Here is a 23,624-nt window from a genome sequence, read left to right as displayed (position 1 = left end):
CAACCCACAAAACGGGAGAAAATCTTTGCAAATGAAGCAACTGACAAAAGATTAATCTCCAAAATACACTTACACAGCTCAATATGAAAAACACAATCAACTCCATCAAAAAAAATGAGAAGATCTACATAGACATTTCTCCAAAGACATACAGATAGCCCCCCAAAAAATGAAAAGATGCTCAACATCACTAATTATTAGAGAAATACAAATCAAAACTACAATAAGGTATCACCTTACACCAGTCAGAATGACCATCATCAAAAAGTCTACAAACAATAAATGCTGGAGAGGGTGTGGAGAAAAGGGAACCAACCTATATTGCTGGTGGAAATGTAGGTTGGTGCAACTACGGTGGAGAGCACCGTGGAGGTTCTTCTTTTTTTTTTTTTTTTTTTTTTTTTTGGTCTTTTGAGGGCCACATCTGCAGCATATGGAGGATCCCGGGTTAAGGGGTCTAATTGGAGCTACAGCTCCCGGCCACAGCCTTGCCAGATCCAAGTTGCATCTGTGACCTACCACCATAGCTCAGACCAACACTGGATCCTTAACCCACTGAGCGAGGCCAGGGATCAAACCCGCAACCGCATGGTTCCTAGTCATATTCGTTTCCGCTGCACCATGACAGGAACTCCTGCGGAGGTTCTTAAAAAACTAAATATAGAACTACCATATTATCCAGCAATCCCCCTCCTGGACATATACCCAGAGAAAACCATAATTACAAAAGATACATGCCCTCCGATGTTCACAGCATCACTATTTATAATGGCCAAGACATGGAAGCAACCTAAATGTCCACCAAGATAGGAATGGACAAAGAAGATATGGGGTGGGTGTGTGTGTGTATTCCACAATGGAATATTACTCAGACATAAAAAAAACAATGAAACAATACCCTCTGCAAAATGACTGGACCTAGAGATTACCACACCAAGTGAAGAAAGTCAGAAAAAGAAAGACAAATATGGTATCACTTATATATGGAATCTAAAATAGGACACAAATGAACTTATTTACCAAACAGTAACAGGTTCAGAGACACAGAAAACAAACTTATGGTTACCAAAGGGGAAGGGGGAGGGGGAGGGATAAATTAGAAGTTTGGGATTAGCAGATATGAACTACAGGGTAACCAACAAGGACCTACAGCAGAGTCCAAGGGATTAGATTCTATGTCCTGTAAGGAGCCATAATGGAAAATATGAAAAAGAACATGGAGAGATATGTAAAATTGCATCACCTTTGCTGTACACCAGAAACTAACAGAACATTCTCAATTAACTATGCTTCGGTTTTAAAAAGCTTCAGGCTGAAGGACAAGCTTCTAATTTCACACACATTTGACGGCCAAATATTCTCCAAAGACCACACTTCACTCTCTCTCGCTCCAGGCTGCTGATGTCTCCCAAAAAGGAGTTCGTTTGCACTTCTGGGAGCCCCCATTTTTGCAGCTGCACTCAGGGGATACCTCTTGAATGCCTAACATGGTGACCAGCAGGGTTTAGGCTTATGGGTCCTACAAGACTGTAACATACAGAGGAACAGTTCTTAACTGGCTAACCCATCAGGGCACAGCGCAGAGACATCAGGCAGAAATGTGCGGTCTTTCCATGAAAGAAGTTTTAGCTTTAATTTTTAGCTGTGGCAAGATGGGCAGGCTTCCAATTAAACAACCACAATACTCTCCAGACAATGGGGAGTCCCTGGACACTACATTCACACTCTCCCTGTGCTCCACCCCAGGTTGCTGGTTTCTCCAAAAAAGGAGCTTGTACACACATCTGACACCCCAGCATTTGTAGCTGCCACCCAGATGACACAACCCTGACAGCATGGCTCACTCTGGTAGCCAGTGGGGCTTGTGTCCACAGGTTCAACCAGATGGTAGCAAACACTTCCTAACTATCATCCCCCAGAGTTCAGTGAAGAGTGAGTAGATAGAAATTCCCATCTCCCAGGCTTTCCCCTGAAAGAGGGATATTTGTGTACTTCCAAAGCTGCTGTAGGTCCAGCTTCCAATCAGCCTGCATCAAGTTACTGACTGAGATCCTTCCCTTTGGGACACTGACACTTGGCTCAAGCTCAACTATTAAGAGCCACTAAGAACAAAGAAGGTTTCTTGGGAGTTCCCATCATGGCTCAGTGGAAATGAATCTGACTAGTATCCATGCGGATGCAGGTTTGATCCCCGGCCTTGCTCAGTGGGTGAAGGACCCGGCGTTACCATGAGCTGTGGTGTAGGTTGCAGACACAGCTTGGATCTGGTGTTGCTGTGGCTGCGGTGTAGGCCAATGGCTCTGGCTCCAATATGACCCCTAGCCTGGGAACCTCCATATGCCACAAGACATAAAAGACTAAAAAAAAAAAAAAAAAAAAAAAAGGAGGTTTCTTGGACAATCACAAAGGGTTGAATAAAAAGGTTCATCTACATGAGACCACTCTTTCAAGACTAAGAGAGGGGCTGTTTTATTTAATGCATAGAAACCAACACAGAGACCCAGGGAGAATGAAGAGTATGTTCCAAAAGAAAGAAAAAGATCATATCTAAAAAAAATGAAATGGTGACAAGTGATTCAAAAATGGATAATTCAAAATAATGGTCATCAAGATGCTCACCTAGGTAAGGAGAACAATGCATGAAAAAGTGGGACTTTCAACAAATTGAAAGTATAAGATGGCACCAACAAATTCACGGAGTTGAAGAATATAGTAACTGCACTGAAAAATATAATAGACATCCGACTAGATGAAGCAAACAAAGGATCAGCAGAGAGATCCCACTGTGGCTTAAGGACCCAACACTGTCTCTATGAGGATGTGGATTCAATCCCTGGCTTCACTCACTGGATTAAGGATCTAGTGCTGCCACAGACTGAGGCATAGGTCACAGATGCAGCTCAGATCTACTGTTGCTGTGGCTGTAGCTTTGGCCACAGCTGCAGCCCCAATTCAACTCCTGACCCAGGAACTTCCACATGACACAAGTGTGGCTATAAAGAGAGAAAAGAAAAAAAAAAAAAAAAAGATCAGCAAACTTAAAGACAGGGCATAAGAATTTACCCAATAAAGGCAGCTAAAAGGAAAAAGAATGAAAAAGAGTAAAAATAGCTTAAGGGACTTATGAGACAATATCAAGCAGACTAATGTTTGCACTATACAGGACTCAAAGGAAAAGACAGTAAGAGGGAGAAAACTTATTCGATAAAATAACATCTGAAAACTTCCCTCATCTAGAGAGGGAAAGAGACATCAGATCCAGGAAGCTCAGAGACTTCCAAGTGATATGAATCTACACATAATAATTAAATGGTCAAAAGTAAAGGATGGACTATCAAAAGCAGCCAGGAGAAAACAACTTGTAACATACAAGGGAACCCCATAAGAATGTGAGCATATTTATCTACAGAAATTTTAGAGACTAGAAGAGAGTTGCATGATATATTCAAAGTGCAGAAAGAAAAAAAAAAAAAACTGCCAACCAAGTATACTTAGCAAAGCTGTCCTTCAGAACTGAAGGAGAGATAGTTTTACAGACAAGCACAAGGTGAAGGAGTTCATAACAGACTAGCCTTACAAATGTTAAAGTGACTTCTTTAAGCTCAAATGAAATGGCAATAATTAGTGATAGTAAAACATATGAAAGTGCCAATCTCACTGGTAAAAGTAAATACATAGTCAAATCCAGAAAAAAAAATAGTGTTGGAGAGGTGATGATTTAATCACTTTTAAAGCTATAATAGAGGTTAAAAAACAAAAGTAATAAAAACAACTGTAACTACAATAACTTGTTAATGGATACAAAAGATAAAATTATAAATTGTGACATCAAAAACATAAAATGTAGTGATAGGAATAAACAGGTAGTGCTTTAGAATGAGTTCAAATTTAAGTTACCAACTTAGAATAAATCATGATAAATGTAAGTTGTTTTATGTAAGCCTCATGGTCACCACATAGCAAAAACCTATGGGACAAACACAAAGAAAAAGGAATCTAAGCATGCCACTAAAGAAAATCAGGACAAGAGCAAGAGACAAAGAACAAAGTAATTACAAAATAGCTAGAAAACAATAAGACAGAAATAAGTACCTACCTGTCTATGATTACTTTAAATGTAAATGGACTAAATTCTCTAATCAAAAGACAAGAGTAGCATTCAGGATTAAAAAACAGGACTTACTTCATTTTTTTCCTCTTTTTTTTTTTTTTAGGGCCACACTGCAGCATATGTAAGTTACCAGGCTAAGGGTCAAATTGGAACTGCAGCTGCTGGCCTGTACCACAGCCTGAGCAATGCCAGATCTGAGGCATATCTGCAACTTACACCACAGCTCATAGCAACACTGGATCCTTAACCCACTGAGCGAGGCCAGGGATCGAACCTGCATCCTCATGGATCCTAGTCCGGTTCATTACCACTGAGCCACAGCAGGAACTCCCAAGACTTACTTCAGATATAAGTACACACACAGACTGAAAATGAAGGGATACAAAGAGGTATTCCACACAAATGTAAACCAAAAGAAAGTTTGAATAGTAATACTTAAAAAAATAGACTTAAAGGCAAATACTGTAATAAGAGACAAAGAAGGAAATTATATAATGAAAAAGGGGCCAAAACAGGAAGAGGATGTAATATTTGTAAATATTATGCACCCAACTTAGGAGTACCTAAAACAAATATGTAGAGACCTAAAGAGAAAAGCTGACTGCAATACAATAAGCACAGAGGATTTTAATACCCCACTTGTATCTATGGATAGACCATCCAGACAGAAAATCAATACAGAAATGCTTGGCTTAAACAACACATTAGAACAGATGGATATAGTAAGAACTATACAGAACATTCCAGCCAAAAGCAACAGAATACACATTCTACTCAAACACACATGGAACATTCTCCTAGATCGATCATATATTAGACAACAAATTTTAATAAACCTAAGAAACCTGAAATCCTATCAACCGTCTTTTCTGAACACAATGGTATAAAATTAGAAATCAATTACAAGAAGAAAATTGGAAAATTTACAAATATGTGGAGATTAAACAACATGCTACTGGACAACTAATGGGTCAAAGAAGAAATCAAAGATAAAAACAAAAATACCTTGAGAGGAGTTCCGTGGTGGCTCAGCAGAAACAAATCTTACTAGCACCCATGAGGACGCAGCTTCCATCCCTGGCCTCACTCAGTGGGTTAAGGATCTGGTGTTGCTGTGAGGTGTGGTGTAGGTTGCAGACATGGCTCGGATCCCGAGTTGCTGTGGCTGTGGCATAGGCCAGCAGCTATAGCTCCGATTTGACCCCTAGCTTAGGAACCTCCATATGCCGCATGTGCAGCCCTAAAAGGATTTAAAAAAAAAATACCTTGAGAAAAATTAAAAATGAAAATACAGCATACTGAAAATTATGGAATGCAGTACAAGTGCTTCTAAGAGTAAAGTTCATAGCAATAAATGCCTACACATTAAGATACAAGAAAGACCTCAAAGAACCTAACTTTAAACATTAAGGAACTAGAAAAAAAGAACAAACTAAAGCTCAAAGTTAGAGGGAGGAAATAAATATCATAGAAGATAAATGAAACGGAGACTAAAAAGGCAACAGAAAAGATTGGTGAAACTAAAAGCTAGTTTTGTGAAAAGATAAACAAAACAGACAAACCTTTAATTTGACTCACCAAGGAAAATGTGAGAGGACACAAATAAAATCAGAATGAAAGGGACATTACATCTGATACCACAGAAATCACTAAAGATGGAGTTCCCGTCTTGGCGCAGTGGTTAACGAATCCGACTAGGAACCATGAGGTTGCGGGTTCGGTCCCTGCCCTTGCTCAGTGGGTGAACGATCCGGCGTTGCCGTGAGCTGTGGTGTAGTTTGCAGATGCGGCTCGGATCCCGCGTTGCTGTGGCTCTGGCGTAGGCCGGTGGCTACAGCTCCGATTCAACCCCTAGCCTGGGAACCTCCATATGCCGCGGGAGCGGCCCAAGAAATAGCAACAACAACAACAACAAAAAAAAAAAAAAAAAAGAAATCACTAAAGATAATAACAGTATAACTATAAACAATTATATGCCAAAAAGTTGGAAATCCTAGGAAAATGGATAAATCCTTAGAAACCATACAACCTGTCACGAATGAATCATAAAGAAAATGAAAATCTGAACAGGCCAGTTACTAACAAGGAGACTGAATCAGTAATCAAAAGCCTCCCAACACACAAAAAAACCAAGACCAAATGCCTTTACTACAAATTCTTTCAAACAAACAGTTAAAGAATTAATACCAAGCTTTCTCAAACTTCTCCAAAAGAAGGGAAGTAATATAGTCGTCCCATGGCATCCTCAGGGGATTGGTTCTAGTACGCCACCCCATATCAAAATCCACACAGGCTCAAATTCTTCTTATCAAGTGGCACAGCACTGTTGGCCCACCACACCTGCACGTTCATTTACCCATCTGTGGATTCAACCAATTGTTCACTGATCTGCAGTTGGCTGAATCCATGGACACAGAACCCGTGAATATGAAGGGCCAACTGTACTTCCAAACTCATTTCACAAGGCCAGTATTACCAGCAAGGATACTACAAGAAAATGATAGGCCAACATTGCTGATGAACATACCTGCAAAAATACTCAACCAAATGCTGGCAAACCAAATTCAACAATATATAAAATGTATTATATACCATCATCAAGCGGGATTTATCCCAAGTATGCAAAGATTGTTCAACATCCACAAAGCAATCAGTGTGGTACACCATATAACAAAATAAGGGATAAAAATCGTATGATCATCTTTAAAGATGTAGAAAAAGCATTTGACAAAATTCAACATACTTTCATAATAAAAACTCTCAAAAAAAGTGTCATAATCACGAATATGACAAGGCTTATAGCCGATAGCATACTCAATGGCAAAAACCAGTTTTTCCTCTAAGATGAAGAGCAAGGTAAGGATGCTCACTTTTGCCACTTTTATTCAACCTAATACTGGAAGTCCAGGTCAGAGCCATTAGACAAGAAAAATAAAAAGCAACAGAATCAAAAAGGAAGAAGCAAAACTTCTCTATGACACTGCACATATAGAAAATTCCAGAGTCCACCAAAACAGGATGAACAAATTCTGTAAAGTTTCAGGGCACAAAATGAACCCATAGAAGTCTGCATTTCAGTCCACTAATAACATTAACTCTCAGATTAAGAAAGCAATCCTATTTACAACTGCATCAAATTTAACCAAGGAAAAGAACTGTACACTGAAAACTCTAAGACATGATGAAAAAATTAAAGGTGATCCCAATAAATGAAAAGATATTCCATGCTCACTGACTAAGAGAATACTGTTAAAATGCCCATACTGCCCAAAGCAATCTACAGACTCAATAGAAGCCCTATCAAAGTTCTGATGGCTTTTTTCACAAAACAATCCTAAAATTTGTATAGAATCACAAAAGAGGCCAAATAGGCAAAGCAGTTTTGAAAAAGAAGAACAAAGCTGAAGGTATTATGCTTCCCAATTTCAAACTACATTACAATGCTTCAGAAATCAAAATAGTATGATATTGGCACAAAAACATACACATAGATCAATGAAACAGAATATAATGACCAGAAGTAAACCCACCCAGATATAGTCAATTAATATACAACAAGAAGCCAAGAGTATACAAGGGGGAAACCACAGTATCTTCAATAAGTGGTGTTGGGAAAACTGGATAGCAACATGCAAAAACTGGACCACACACAAAAATCAACTCAAAAATGGAAGAAAAACTTGAACATAAAACTTGAAACCATCTAATGTCTAAAAGATGATATAGGCTATGAGCTCCTTGTTATCCATCTTAGCAAGGATTTTTTTTTTTTTTTTTTGGATCTGACACCAAAAGCAAAATAAGTAAGTGGGACTACATCAAACAAAAAGGCTTTTGTACAGCAAAGTAAACCTTTGAAAAAATGGAAAGGCAGCCTATGAATGAAAGAAAATATTTTCAAATAATAAATCTGATAAGGGGCTAATATCCAAAACATATAACGAACCAATACAACTCAAAAGCAAAAAAACAATCCAATTAAAAATTAGTCAGAGGATCTGAATACACATTTTCCAAGGAAGATATTGAAATGGCCAACAAGTACATGAAAAGAGGCTCAACATCACTAATCATCAGGGAAATGCAAATCAAAACCACAATGAGGGAGTTCCTGCTGTGGCACAGCAGAAACAAATCTGACTAGGAACCATGAGGTTGCGGGTTCAATCCCTGGCCTCACTCAGTGGGTTAAGGATCTGGCGTTGCCAAGAGCTGTAGTGTAGGTCGCAGACGCACCTCAGATCTGGCATTGCGTGGCTCTGCTGTAGGCCGGCAGCAACAGCTCTGATTACACCCCTAGCCTGGGAACCTCCATATGCTGCAGGTGTGGCCCTAAAAAGACAAAAAAAAAAAAACCCACAATGAGATGTCATCTCACAGTGTCAAAACAGCTATGATCAAACAAACAAACAAAAGCGTTGGTGAGGATGTAGAAAAAGGGAGCCCTTATGCACTGTTGGTAGGAATATAAACGAGTACAACCACTATGGAAAACAGCATGGAGGGGTCCTCAAAAAATTAAAAATAGAACTGCCATAGGATCCAGCAATTCTACCTCTGGGTATTTATCCAAAGAAAACAACCATTTAACTTGAAAAGACACGTGCACTTCCATGTTCACTGCAGCATTATACAGACTGGCCAAGACATGGAACGACCTAAGTGTCCACTGACAATGAATGGATGAAGAAAATGTGGTTTATACATACACAATGGAATATTATTCACCCACGAGAAATAAGGAAATTCTGTCATTTATGACAATTAGATCAACCTTGAGGGCATTTCACTAAGTGAAATATGTCAGACAGAGAAAGACAAATAATGTCTGATCTCACTCAAACGTGGAATTTAAAAAAACAAATTGGAGGGAGTGGGATCAAGATGGCGGCGGAGTAAGATGTGGTACCTTCACCCACAAACTCACCAAAAAAAAAAAAATCTGCATGTGGAATGATTTGCACAGAACATCTACTGAACATTGGCAGAAGACCTTAAACCTCCAAAAAGGGCAAGAAACCCTCTACATAACTGAGTAGAACAAAAGGGAAAAAAAAGAGGGAGAGAAAGAGGAAAATAAAAAGGAATTGATTGACCTAATTGATGGTTACATCAGGAATCAACTGACCTGAGCCTAACAGACGGGGAGATCAGCTGAGATGGAGGGACCTCAAAAGCCTTGAAGAAAACCGCAACAGCCAGTCTGAGGAGGGCAAAGCAGAGAGAGCTGCACAAACCACTGGTACCACAGCCCCCAAACAGCACAGCCTGAGACACTCAGCTGGGGGTTAGGAATATGTAAATATGTAATGAATATGTCATAAAAACACTCGCTACAAACAAAAGTCCAGGACCAGATGGCTTCATAGGCGAATTCTACCAAACGTACAAAGAGAAATTATACCCATCCTCCTTAAACTTTTCCACAAGTCTGAAGAAGAAGGAACTCTCCCGAAGACTTTCTTTGAAGCCACCAACACCCTAATGCCAAAACCACAGATACTACCAAAAAAGAAAATTATAGGCCAGTATCTTTGATGAATATAGACCCAAAAATTCTCAACAAAATTTTAGCCAACCAATTCCAACAACATATAAAAAAGATCCATACACCACAACCAGGTGGGATTCATCCCAGGTTCACAAGGATGGTTCAGCATATGCAAATCAATCAACGCCACATACCACATTAACAAAAGAAAAGTCAAAAACTGCATGATTATCTCAATAGATACGGGAAAAGCATTTGACAAAATCCAACACTCATTCATGATAAAAAACAAACAAAAAAAAAAACTCTTACCAAAGTGGGAAGTGGGTATAGAGGGAACATACCTTAACATAAGGAAAGCCATTTGTAACAAACTCAGAGCCAATATAATACCTGATGGAGAAAAGCTGAAAGCCTTCTCGATAAAATCTAGAACAAGACAAGGATGCCCACTCTCACTGCTTTTATTCAACATAGTATTGCCAAGTCCTAGCCACAGCAATCAGGCAAACAAAAAAAACAAAATACCATTATGATATCACTTATATGTGGAATCTAAAATGGCATAAATGAACCTACCTACAAAAAAGAAACAAACTCATGGACATTGAGAACAGATTTGTGGTTGCCAATGAGGAGGGGGAGGAATGGGATGGACAGGACTTTGGGGTTAGGAGATGCAAACTACTGCATTTGGAGTTGCTGGGCAATGAGATCCTGCTGTACAGCACAGGGAACTATATCTAGTCACTTGTGATGGAACATGATGGGAGAAAAAGAATGTATATGTAACTGGGTCACTTTGCTGTACAGAAGAAACCGACAGAACATTGTAAATCAACTATAATAAAAATTTTCTTTAAAATTAGAAAAACAAAAAGTTCCCGTCATGGCACAGTGGAAACGAATCTGACTAGGAACCACGGGGTTGTGGGTTCGATTCCAGGCCTCGCTCAGTGGGTTAAGGATCTGGTGTTGCTCTGAGCTATGGTGTAGGCCACAGGTGAGGCTCGAACCCTGTGTTGCTGTGGTGCAGGCCAGCAGCTGTAGCTCCAACTGGACTCCTAGCTTGGGAACCTCCATATGCCATGGGTGCAGCCCTAAAAAGCAAAATAAATAATATAAAAATAAAAATTAAAAAAAAAATAAACAGACTGGTGGGTGCCAGAGGTAGGGAATGGGTAAAATAGGTGAAGATGGTCAAAAGATACAAACTTTCAATTATAAAATACCTAAGTCCTGATAATGTAAGGTACAGCATAGTTACTACAGTTGGTAACACTATATTGTATATTTGAAAGTTGCCAAGAGAGTAAAATAAGTTCTCATCACAAGAAAAAAAATCTGTAACTATGTGGTAATGGATGCTAAGTAGAGTTCCTGTGGTGATCATTTCATAATATATACATATGGTTGACCCTTGAACAATGCAGAGGTTAGGAGCACGAACCCCAGTACAGCTGAAAATCCACATACAATTTTTGACTCCCCAAGAACGTAACTGCTAATATCTCACTGTGGACCAGAAGACTTATTGATAACACAGGCAGCTAATTAACATATTTTTATGTTATTTACTTATCTACATATATTGTATACATTCATGACATAAACTTTTCTTAATTTTTTCAATATCTCTAGGCTACATGGTTGGCCTTTCAATTTTTTCAAATTGTTACAAATTTCCAAAAATTTTTCAATATATTTACACATGTTGTTCAAGGGTCAACTAGCTGTATATTAAATCATTACACTGTACACTTGAAAATCATGTACATGAAAAGGGGTGAGCAGTCAGAATACACCCAACAACAAAAACAAACAACCTACTTCAAAAGCAGGCAATGGATTTAAATAGACCTTTTGCCAAAGAACATGTATCAATGGCCACTAAGCACATGAAAAGCTGTTCAACATCACTAATCCCTAGGGAAACACAAAACTACAATGAGATACTGCCTCATACCCATGAGGGTAGCTACTATCAAAAAAACGAAACAAAACAAAACAGAAAGGAAGTGTTCCAAGAATGGATGTAGAGAAATCCGACACCTTACACATCGCTGGTAAGAATGTAAACTGGTGCTGCCACTGTGGAAAGCAATCAGAGGTTCCTCAAAAAATCTAAAAAATACAACTACCGGAGTTCCTGTCGTGGCGCAGTGGTTAACGAATCCGACTAGGAACCATGAGGTTTCGGGTTCAGTCCCTGACCTTGCTCAGTGGGTTAAGGATCTGGCATTGCCGTGAGCTGTGGTGCAGGTTGCAGATGCAGCTCGGATCCCGCGTTGCTGTGGCTCTGGTGTAGGCCGGTGGCTACAGCTCCGATTCGACCCCTAGCCTGGGAACCTGCATATGCTGCGAAAGTGGCCCGAGAAATGGCAGAAAGCCAAAAAAAAAAAAAAAAAATACAACTACCATAAGACCCAGAAATTCCACTTCTGGGTATATATCCAAAAGAACCAAAAGCAGGGGCTCAAAGAGATGTTTGTACTCCCCAAACACCAAAGCCAGACAAAGATGCTACCATAAAAGAAAACTGTAGGCCAATATCTTTGATGAATATAGACCCAAAAATTCTCAACAAAATTTTAGCCAACCAAATCCAACAACATATAAAAAAGATCATACACCACGACCAAGTGCGATTCATCCCAGGTTCACAAGGATGGTTCAACATACATAAATCAATCAATGTCATACACCACATTAACAAAGGAAAGTAAAAAACCACATGATCATCTCAATAGATGCAGAAAAAAACATGTGACAAAGTCCAGCATCCATTCATGGTAAAAACTCTTACCAAAGACAAGGATGCCCACTCTCACCAGTTATTAAACATAGTATTGGAAGTATGAGCCACAGCAGTCATACAAACAAAAGAAGTAAAAGGTATCCAAACTGGAAGAGAAGAGGTAAAATTGTCACTGTATGCCGATAACATGATACTATATATAGAAAACCCTAAGGACTCAACCCAAAAACTACTTGAACTAATCAACAAATTCAGCAAAGTAGCAGGATATAAGATCAACATTCAGTTATCAGTCGCATTTCTGTATACTAACAATAAAATATTAGAAAAGGAATACAGGAATTCCCATGGTGGCACAGGGGAAACAAATCCAACTAGGAAACATGAGGTTGAGGGTTGGATCCCTGGCCTTGCTCAGTGGGTTAAGGATCTGGCATTGCCATGAGCTGTCGTGTAGGTCACAGACGTGTTGCTATGGCTGTGGTGTAGGCCAGCAGCTGTAGCTCCGATTGGACCCCTAGTGTGGGAACCTCCATATGCCACAGGTGTGGCCCTAAAAAGAAAAAAAAGTAAAGGAATACAGAAACACAATACCTTTAAAGATTGCACCCAAAAAAAAAAAAAAAAAAATCAAGAACCTGGGAATAAACCTGACCAAGGAGGTGAAAGACTTACATGCTGAGAACTAGAAAACATTAATCAAGGAAATTAAAGAGGATTAAAAGAAATGAAAGATATTCCATGCTCCTGGGTTCGAAAAATATTATAAAAATGGCCATACCCAAAGCAATCTACAGATTCGGTGCAGTCCCTATCAAATTACCCGTGACATTTTTCACAGAACTAGAACAAACAATCCAAAAATTTATAGGGAACCACAAAAGACCAAAGCAATCCTGAGGAACAAAAACCAAACAGGAGGCATAACTCTCCCAGACTTCAGGCAATATTACAAAGCCACAATCATCAAAACAGTGTCATATGGGTACCAAAAGAGACCTACAGACCAACGGGACAGAATAGAGAACCCAGAAGAAAACCCAGACACCTACGGTCAACTAATCTTCGACAAAGGAGGCAAGAATATAAAATGGGAAAAAGACAGTCTTTTCAGCAAATGGTGCTGGAAAAACTGGACAGCCACATGTAAATCAATCAAACTGGAACACACCCTCACACCATGCACAAAAATAAACTCAAAATGGCTTAAAGACTTAAAGGTAAGACAAGACACCATCAAGCTCCTGGAAGAGAACATAGGCAAAATATTCTCTGACATCAACCTTACAAATGTCTTCTCAGGTCAGTCTCACAAGGCAACAGAAAATAAAGGCAAAAATAAACCAATAGGACCTAATCAAACTGACAAGCTCTTGCACGGCAAAGGAAACCATTTAAAAAAAAAAAAAGAAGAAGAAGAAAGACAGTTTACAAAATGGGAGAAAATAGTTTGAAGCAATGCAAATGACAAGGGCTTAATCTCTAAAATATACAAACAACTCATACAACTCAACAGCAAAAAAACAAACAACCCAATTGAAAAATGGGCAAAAGACCTGAACAGACATTTCTCCAAAGAAGATATACAGATGGCCAACAAGCACATGAAAAAATGCTCAATATCACTGATGATGATGAGAGAAATGCAAATCAAAACTACTACGAGGTACCACCTCATGCCAGTCAGAATAGCCATCATTAATAAATCCACAAAGAACAAATGCTGGAGAGGGTGTGGAGAAAAGGGAACCCTCCTGCACTGTTGCTGGGAATGTAAATTGGTACAACTATGGAAAATGGTATGGAGGTACCTTAGAAAACTAAATATAGAACTACCATATGACCCAGCAATTCCACCTTGGGCATATATCAGGACAAAACTTTCCCTGAAAGACAAATGCACCTGTATATTCACTGCAGCACTCTTTACAAAAGCCAAGACATGGAAACAACCTAAATGTCCATCAACGGATGAATGAATTAAGAAGATGTGGCACATATACACAATGAAATACTACTCAGCCATAAAAAAGAAAAATAATGCCATTTGCAGCAACGGGGATGGAACTAGAGACTCTCATACTAAGTGAAGTCAGAAAGAGAAAGACAAATACCATATGATATCACTTATATCTGGAATCTAATATATGGCACAAATGAACTTTTCCACAGAAAAGAAAATCATGGACTTGGAGAACAGACTTGTGGTTACCAAGGGGGAAGGGGAGGGAATAGGATGGACTGGGAATTTGGGGTTAATACATGCAAACTATTGCCTTTGGAATGGATAAGCAGTGAGATCCTGCTGTATGGCACTGGGAACTCTAGTCACTTATGATGGAGCACATAATGTGAGAAAAAGGAATGTGTATGTGTGACTGGGACACCTTGCTGTACAGTAGAAAACTGACAGAACACTATAAACCAGCTATAGTGGAAAAAAATAAAAATCATTAAATTAAAAAAAATTTTTAAATAAATGAAATAAGCCAATCACAAGAAGAAAAACTGTATGAGCCCACTTATATGAGGTGCTTAGAGCAAAATCATAGAGACAGAAGTGTATGGTGGTTGCCAGAGGCTGGGGGGAGGGGAGAATGGGAATAAGGGAAGTTCATGTTTAACAGATAAAGCTTCAGATTTACAAGATGAAAAGAATCACAGGGATGGACGCGTGCTGGCTATACAACAATGTGAATGCATTTGATACCACTCAACTGTATACTTAAAAATAGCTAATACGGTAAATTTTATGTTATGGGCATTTTAAACACAGAAGAAAATTTGGGGGGGGGAGATAGCTAGTTCTGCGGCAGAAACCTTGAGTGATAATTAAGCAAGCCCTACGTGGAACAGCTACCCACTGACAACACAGATTTTGTTTCAGTGAAAGGGGGATCTAATACGAGATGAGTAGACGTTCTACTCTGAAGGACACCGTCCATCCGCATGGACTCTGGAGACAGGTCAACAATGTTAATCAACCCAGAGCAGGTGCCGTTCCCACTGCAGCTCAGCCCCGAATACCCATCTCAAGTTCCCATCCAGGCTTGACCTACTGCCTTGGCAATGGCCTGGAGCCCTTTAGCACCTCTCACCTGCCCTTCCCACACCCACAGACCTCAGGAAGGAGGCCAACAATACAAAGCAGGAACCACCCTCTCCAAGATCCATCCCCCACCACACACACCCGCAGGGCGCCCCGAGGAAAGCAGCAGACAGAGGCAGACGAGAAATTCAAAAGCAGCACCTACTCAGAAGCCATGAACAAGGCCTGAAGGATGCTGTTCACGTAGCACGTGTTGCCCAGATTGATTAAACCAATCTTGCCCGTGTCTGACTTGGCCATGAGCCGGGGGTAGAAGCCAGCCAGCTCACTCTTCTGCGAGGTCCAGGCATCCTGCCCCAGCAGCTGCTTGATTCGATCCTCATTGGGAACATGAAGGTCCTGAGGGGGAAACAGGCCAGAGGGCAGTAGGCAGCAGGTACAGCTGTAAAAACATCACCTCCTCTGGGAAGCCTTCTTGGATTACAGCCGACTGCACACTCGCCCAAGCACACTGCCCCCAAAATGTTCTAGAGATGTGTGTGAACAGCCCCCTGCTTTCAAACATATTCTAGGGTCTCATTTTGACATGTGGGCCTTCTCCATGGCCTTCCATGTCACAACCGCCCTAAGAAGGTGGTAAGATCCCACAGCATAGATGAAAAACCGAAGACCCGGACAGATTCTTCCTTTACAGCCTCTACGAAAACTCCTTCTCTTTCTATATGTTAGATGGGTCAGCAGGTGACCGACTCTAAGCAGGGACCACACTGGCCCAATCCAGCAGTGTCCAGAGCTCAAGCATGGTCCTGACTCTTGTCCTCACAGCTGTCCGGCTGTGGTCACTGAGCCTCTCTGGCTCAGGCAGTTACCGTCTCTGGACCTCAGTTTCCTCATCTGTCAAGCAAGGATGCTCCCACCTTCTCTCAGTTTGGCACTCTATTACTTCCACGGAGCTTGCCCACAATGATGCCCCTTTCTTCACCCTCTTTAAAGTTTGCAGAGTCAGCTTTTTTGAATGAGTCACCCTCCCAGGAACTTGACCCTACAGGCAAGACAGGGAGAGGATCCTGGGAGTCTAAGGTAGGGTCCTTGGTCACAGGCTCAGGGATTAGCATGCTTTCCCACTCATTATCCTTTTTCATATTAAACAGTTACATCTAAAAGAATATTACCAAGCACTGATTACAATAATAAGTTTTAAAGAAAAACACCTAAGTAGAACGCAATGTTACTTAGTAGATTTAAGCAACATTCCTCTAGCCCTGGTATTTCCACATCCTAAGCACAGTCTCCAGAAGTGTCTAAGGCTCCAGAGCTTCAAACCAGCTTAGCACTGAAAGCTCTGTCTCCCAGCACACATCCTCTAGTCACTGCAGAACATCTGGCTCAAGCAGCGGTTTAACATGCCTGCTTACTCATTTCCCAGGGTAATAATCAATCAGATGATTTAAAAGTTCCCACTGTGACACAGCAAGTTAAGGATCCAGTGTTGTCTCTGTGGTGTAGGTCACAGCTGTAGCCTGGAATTTCCATTTACTGCAGGTTGCAGCCAAATAATGATGATAATAATAATCTGATAATATATCAGATTAGTGAGTCACCTCTCACAGGTGATAAAAAATAGAGAAACTGCCTGAGACAACAAGAGCTTAGTATCCTGTTGAGTTTTGTTTTTTGGGTTTTTTTGTTTTGTTTTGTTTGCTTTTTAGGGCCACACCTGTGACACATGGAAGTTCCCAGGCTAGGGGTCAAATCCTTGGAGATGCATCTGCGACCTTCACCACAGCTCACTGCAACACCAGATCCTTAACCCACCGAGTGAGGCCAGGGATCGAACCCGCATCTTCACGGATGCTAGTCGGGTTCGTTACCGCTGAGCCACAAGAGGAACTCCAGTATCTTCTTTCTTCTCACGCCCTTCTTTTTCCTTTCTCTTAACCCCTATCCAACCCCCACCCTACACCCAACATGAACAAATAGGGACAAAATGACAGAACCAACCTCTCTGCCCAACACACACACCAGATGCAAAAATATCCACACTAGGAAAAAAAAAAAAAATACAATTTTCTCCAAAGAAGGTAACTTGCACTCTTAGGAGAATAAAACAAAAACTTAACTTTCAAGCTCCTCAGGTTACTGAAAATTTATATACAATGGCTCCTTCAGCAAGGACCTCAGCTCTCAGAGAAACTGCTATAACTTAATACAACTGCCTCAGTGAGAGAACTTTCCAGAATTTCAAAAGGAGCCCGTATACAAAGGATGTACTACTCATATAACACATGCGAAAGAATTTTACAAATAATAAAATCCAACAAATACTTTGCTGCCTTGCCACTCAAACTGGCTTCTACCGAGGAGTGGAAAACACCACACATCTTCCGAGAGCTATGTTCTCTAATATTAATGAAAGAAAATGTTTATATTAAAACAGATTGGGAGTTCCCGTCGTGGCGCAGTGGTTAGCGAATCCGACTAGGAATCATGAGGTTGAGGGTTCGATCCCTGCCCTTGCTCAGTGGGTTAACGATCCGGCGTTGCCATAAGCTGTGGTGTAGGTCGCAGATGCGGCTCGGATCCCGAGTTGCTGTGGCTCTGGCGTAGGCCAGCGGCTACAGCTCCGATTTGACCCCTAGCCTGGGAACCTCCATATGCCGGGGAAGCGGCCCAAGAAATAGCAAAAAAAGACAAAAAAATTTTAAAAAAATACATTAAAACGGATGTCTATAATTATGAGGTACATACTTGAATCTTTGAGATAAAATGCTATTTTAGAGAAACCCTGAGCTTGCGTCAGGCTGCTTGGGGTAGGTCCTCTCCTCTGAAGTCAAGTACTTCAGAAGAAACGTTTGTGAAGCCCAGACCTGCTAGACGAAGCGGTCGCTCAGCCCCGTTTCCACCGCCCTCTGCTCCGCAGAGCTTCCTGATCCCCCCCCCCGCCCCGCCACACGTTACAGCCGAACCAGACTTGCTTGTTCCACTGCCATGCTTGTTTCCCCCTGACTCTGGACTGGCCCCCTTCTGCCAGTCTCCATCCCTCAAGATCTAACTCCTATATCCCCTCTCCAGAAGACTTTCCACAATCTTCACAAGTGGGGGCCCCCACTATCTACACCTGTCCCAACTTCCTCTGTCTAGTGGCCTAGGTATTTGCGACTCACCCTGCCCCTGGATCAGACCGTAGCCCTTAGTGTGCAAAGCCTCGATCTCAACTCAGCCTGGGTTTCCCTGGGTGTCCAGGGCAGGGCCATGCTCTCTCCTCCATGACACCACACTTCACACTACAGACCCTGTTCATTCCCTCAAACATTAGATAGAGATCAAAACAACACAGTCTCTGCCCATCAGAAGCCCACAGTAAAAAGTCACTTCCAAAAAGTTTAGGTGCTGTCTCCTCTGCTCATCTGCCTCCAGTAGTACCAGGGAGCTCAAAATCTAGAATGGCAGCTGCTTTTACTCTAAGTTAGCTCTGACTGTTTAAAAAAAAAATAAACTCGGAGTTCCCATTGTGGCGCAATGGTTAATGAATCCGACTAGGAACCATGAGGTTTCGGGTTCAATCCCTGGCCTTGCTTAGTGGGTTAAGGATCCGGCATTGCCGTGAGCTATGGTATAGGTCGCAGACACGGCTCAGATCTGGCGTTGCTGTGGCTGTGACTGGCAGCTATGGCTCTGATTAGACCCCTAGCCTACAAACCTCCATATGCCGTGGGTGCAGCCCTAGAAAAGATGCAAAGACAAAAATAAATATATAAATAAACTCTTTCTTATGTAAAGGTGGAAAAACTAAGGAAATCCAAATAAATGCCAGAGGTTTTGTCTGTTCTATCAACTCTCACTTATGGTGGATTGTTCCCTTGTGTGTTTTGTAATGTGGGGATTACAAACTCATCTTTAGAACAATTTCATCTTTGTGGCTTGACAGCGGTTTCATTTCTGTTTCTACCAGGCAACCCTTGGCTACTACAAATTTATGACCACTTCGAATGTTAGTGCCTGCGCTTAGAGGTCCCAAGAACTCAAAGATAAGACTGTGAACCCTAAACCCACTGAGAGTAGTCCAACAAGGACAAACTTCTTTTTCCCCCGAATCTAGAGCGCGGACCAAGCCATTTCCTTGATGTTATTTAGGAAATTTGCGTATTTTTTTCTAGAGCACTCTTTCCCTAGTGGTAAAGCCTTTCTTGGGTGCTGATTTACATGAGCCTCTGAGGTCTAACTCCCTCCTGGGGGCAGGCCCTAAGCCTCATCGCCTGTCCCCGCCAGCTCAAGGCCCTCGGGGACTGAGTTTGGCCATCTCACTCACTCCCTCCCAACCTCAGGGCAGAAGAGCAATCACTCTCACTTATCATTCTGGAATTTGGGTTTCTCTTCCTTTTTGACCCTTGGGGATTCCCCCTCACTTTCTTGCAAGCTCAGCTATGTTCTTAAAAAGACATTTTACATCTATTTTTTGGCCACGCCCACAATATGCAGACGTTCCCGGGGCCAGGGATCAAACTCAAGCCACCGAAGCAACCCAAGTCACGGCAGTGACCATGCTGGATCCTTAACTGCTAGGCCACCAGAGAATTCCACGCTTGCTCTATTTTTTTTTTTTTTTTTTTTTTGTCTTTTTTTAGCTATTTCTTGGGCATATGGAGGTTCCCAGGCTAGGGGTTGAATCGGAGTTGTAGCCACCGGCCTACACCAGAGCCACAGCAACGCGGGATCCGAGCCGCATCTGCAACCTACACCACTGCTCACGGCAACGCCAGATCGTTAACCCGCTGAGCAAGGGCAGGGACCGAACCCGCAACCTCATGGTTCCTAGTCTGCGCCACGACGGGAACTCTGCTTGCTCTATTTTTACCAAGCATTTCTAGGTGTTTTGTCACGAGACACTTTTCAGCTTGTCTATCTGCTGTGCTACAGAAATGGAAGTCAGACCAGAGGTTCTGAAAGGGCCACCACCGACCTGGACATCTTTCACCCACACTTGATCTGCCCCCTGCATCAAGCAAGGGAAAGGGCTCAGTAACCCCAGGCCCTGGCTGCATCTCTCGCTACCTCTGTGACAGCACATAGGACACCAAACCTCTTCCAGTCTCACTTTCATCATCTATGAAATTGAAATAACAGCAGCACCTGCCTCTCAGGTTTCTAGTGAGCAATGGAAGACAAAATGGGAAGACACTGTCAAGGACGGCACTAGCTACAAATATTATTGTCCTAGCAACCCAGCAAGCCCGGTTCAGAATCCCTTCCTTCCTTCCAGCCTCCTCCTCTAACTGGACATCTTTTCTCCTCTGCCTCCTCACCGCTACGGGCTGACCCTCACAAGCATTTCACAAGCTGTTTAGATCAGAGTTACAGGTAAACCCATCAGTCACCCCGGTAGGTGTGAGTTCCTCGGAGGAGGAGACTTGGTCTGCCTTGTGCCTGTGTCCCCTGTTCTCAGCCTGGGCCTGGCACAGAGAAGGGCAAAAGTCCTGTGGACAACCACATACAATCCCTGCTCTAGCGTGCTCAGTCTAAGAGCAGACAGACACACAGACAGATGGGGACAGTGTGTGACAGAGGGATGCACTAGGGCCATGGAAGCTCAGAGAGGCCATGTCCCAACCCATGGGTGCGGGTGCCCAACTGAGAGTTATCAGGGAAGGCTCCCTGAGGGAGGCAGCACTTAGGCAGGGCCTTTAAGAGGGAGGCTTAATTAAAAGGAGCAGGAGCTATCCAGGCAGAACACGAGAGGAGTTTAAGTTAGAGAGACAGGCACACGCAAAGGCTCAGAGCAACTGTGAGAGGAAGACCCACCTGGGAGGATGGCAGGTGCCTCCGTGTGCCTGAAGCACAGGATAAGCCAGCAGAGGGAATGGCCAACAGCCAGGGACCAGATGCTGGAGGGCTGCCACTAACCTGTAGCACTGTCTGAGGGGGTCATGGGAGCAGGGGGACTGTCACTCACCTTGATGGCCTCCATGACAGGTTCGTACAGATCCGGGAAGCCCGGGAACCGGAACACCATGCAATGGACCAGCTCCGCCAGTTGCTCCAGGCAGCTGGTCCCCGAGTTGGAGTCCTCCTTGACCAGAGAGGCCACCATTGGCGGGATATGAGGGAGGAGCTGTGGGAGCAGAGCAGAGTTAGCACTGGGTTACCTGCACGAGAGATAGGACAGTGGTCAGTGCTGGAAGCACCCAGAGTTCCTTGAAACAGAGAGGTTCACCCGCCCGAGCACTGTGCCCCTTACCTACGTGGGGCTTTGAGCCTTGCAGGCAGATGACTCTCTTTACAAAATTCTTGACCTTGGATATTCTGCCCTAGTCTCTTCATCTATTTAATGGCATCAATAATTCCTTCCTCACAGCTGAGGAGAGGCCTGAGCCCCAACAATTAAGAATTAGCCAGCTGTTGGAGTTCCCATTGTGGCGCAGCGGAAACGAACCCCACTAGGAACCATGAGGTTGCAGGTTCCATCCCTGGTTTTGCTCAGTGGGTTAAGGATCCGGCATTGCCGTGAGCTGTGGTGTAGGTCGCAGATGTGGCTTGGATCTGGCATTGCTATGGCTGTGGTGTAGGCCAGCGGCTACAGTGCTGATTAGACCCCTAGCCTGTGAACCTCCATATGCCACGGGTGTGGCCCTAGGAAAGATGCAAAGACAAAAATCAATACATAAACTCTTTCTTATGTAAAGGTGGAAAAACTAAGGGAATCCAAATAAATGCCAGAGGTTTTGTCTGTTCTGTCAACTCTCACTCATGGTGGATTGTTCCCTTGTGTGTTATGTAATGTGTGACCCTAAGAAGACAAAAAAAAAAAAAAAAAAAAAAGGAAAGAATTAGCCAACTGTTGCTATGACGTAGGCTGGCAGCTGTAGCTCCAATTTGACCCCTAACCTGGTTACTTCCATATGCCTCGGGTGCAGCCCTAAAAAGAAAAAAAGAAAAAAAAAATATTAGCCAACTGAGCTGCCTAAAGAGGCTGAAGTCCTGAGTGACCAGAACTCTGTCACCCAGAAGTGATGCTGGGGCCACAATGTAGTCAGCAGGTGGACAGTCCTGACAGAGAATGACTGGCCTGGCAACCAACATTTATGCATCAAATGCTTCATCCTCATAGTGACATTACTATCCCCATCTTATAGATGACGAAATTAGGTTATATACTTTGCCATGGATTTCACCATGGCTTATGGGAGAAGATGGTGTCTGGGCAGGTTTGTCTGAACCCAAAGCCCATTTTTTTTCCTCTGTGCTACCTGTGCTGCAAGTGTTGAACTTTCAAACCTGTGGAGGCCTCGTATCATAATTTCTCAGTCAGGTCATAGAAACTAGGAGTAAGGGAGCCCAGGAGAAGGATAAAAACAAAGAAATATCTGTCAAGTCCCTAGTCCCCAAGGTGTCAACAAATGTCACCTCATCTAATCCTCTCCCATCAGCCTCAGGGTTTACCCCGTCCCAGGCTCTGAGAGTTAAGTGCCTGGTCCAAGGTCACCACATCTGGCAAATGGCAGAGCTGGGACTCAACCCCACATATCCCAATCCCTGGCTTTATGCTTCTTCCCACTGTGCAAATCAGAAAGCAGGAAGTTTCTGCCCTGACCAAGGGCCAGAGGAGTCCAGGGCCACATCTACAGGTCAGGGGAGAACAAGCAGGAAAAGGAGGGTGGCTCCCCAGGGCTGCGGGCCGCTTCTTCCAGGCGAGGGCTCTGAGGACAGCAGAAAGGGCCTGGAGCTAAGGCCAGGTCCCCTGGGCGCTGTGGCCAGCAGGGCAGAGGAAGGACAACAGGTCAGGAGTCAGACCAACCTGGCCTCAATCTTCCCTGAACTGCTCACGAGCTATGTATCTGAGATAATCCACCTCACCTCCCGAAACTGTAGTGTCTTCGGCTGAAAAATGGAGAAAATGATAAAACCTCCCTAGTGGTCCTGATCTTGGAATAAAATGAATTAACATACGTACTTTTTTTTTGCATTGTGCCTGCTACACAGCTGGTACCCAAGGAACCCTAGCTGCCATCATTCTAGGCTCGTCTCTCTACTATGGGCCCGTGGGAGATCGCACACTCTCTCTGGCCTCAGTTTCCTATCTGTAAAGTGGGGTCCCAAGTCTCCTCCAGTCCTAACATTCAGGACTTCAAGCTCTGACCCCTGAAACCCCAAGGACAGCATGTCTGGCCTGCAGCCAGATCAGTAGGGGACGCAGGGCCCCCTATCCTCAGGGCGGCAC

The 23,624-nt window shown here is 42.8% G+C and overlaps 1 protein-coding gene across 1 annotated transcript in view; it reads right to left on the bottom strand.

Moving 5' to 3' along the window:
- Positions 1-23,624, bottom strand: part of USP35 (ubiquitin specific peptidase 35) — a 76,931-nt gene that overhangs the window by 42,657 nt on the left and 10,650 nt on the right. Inside the window, 2 exon segments of the mRNA XM_013979184.2 lie at positions 15,615-15,808; positions 21,360-21,518. Of these exon segments, the coding sequence (XP_013834638.2) occupies positions 15,615-15,808; positions 21,360-21,518 (353 nt within the window).

The sequence above is a fragment of the Sus scrofa genome, chromosome 9, assembly GCF_000003025.6.
Source record: "Sus scrofa isolate TJ Tabasco breed Duroc chromosome 9, Sscrofa11.1, whole genome shotgun sequence".
In the NCBI taxonomy this organism is placed as follows: Eukaryota; Metazoa; Chordata; class Mammalia; order Artiodactyla; family Suidae; genus Sus; species Sus scrofa.
Note: the sequence above shows the minus strand (reverse complement) of the source record. Positions and strands in the feature narration are given on the sequence as shown.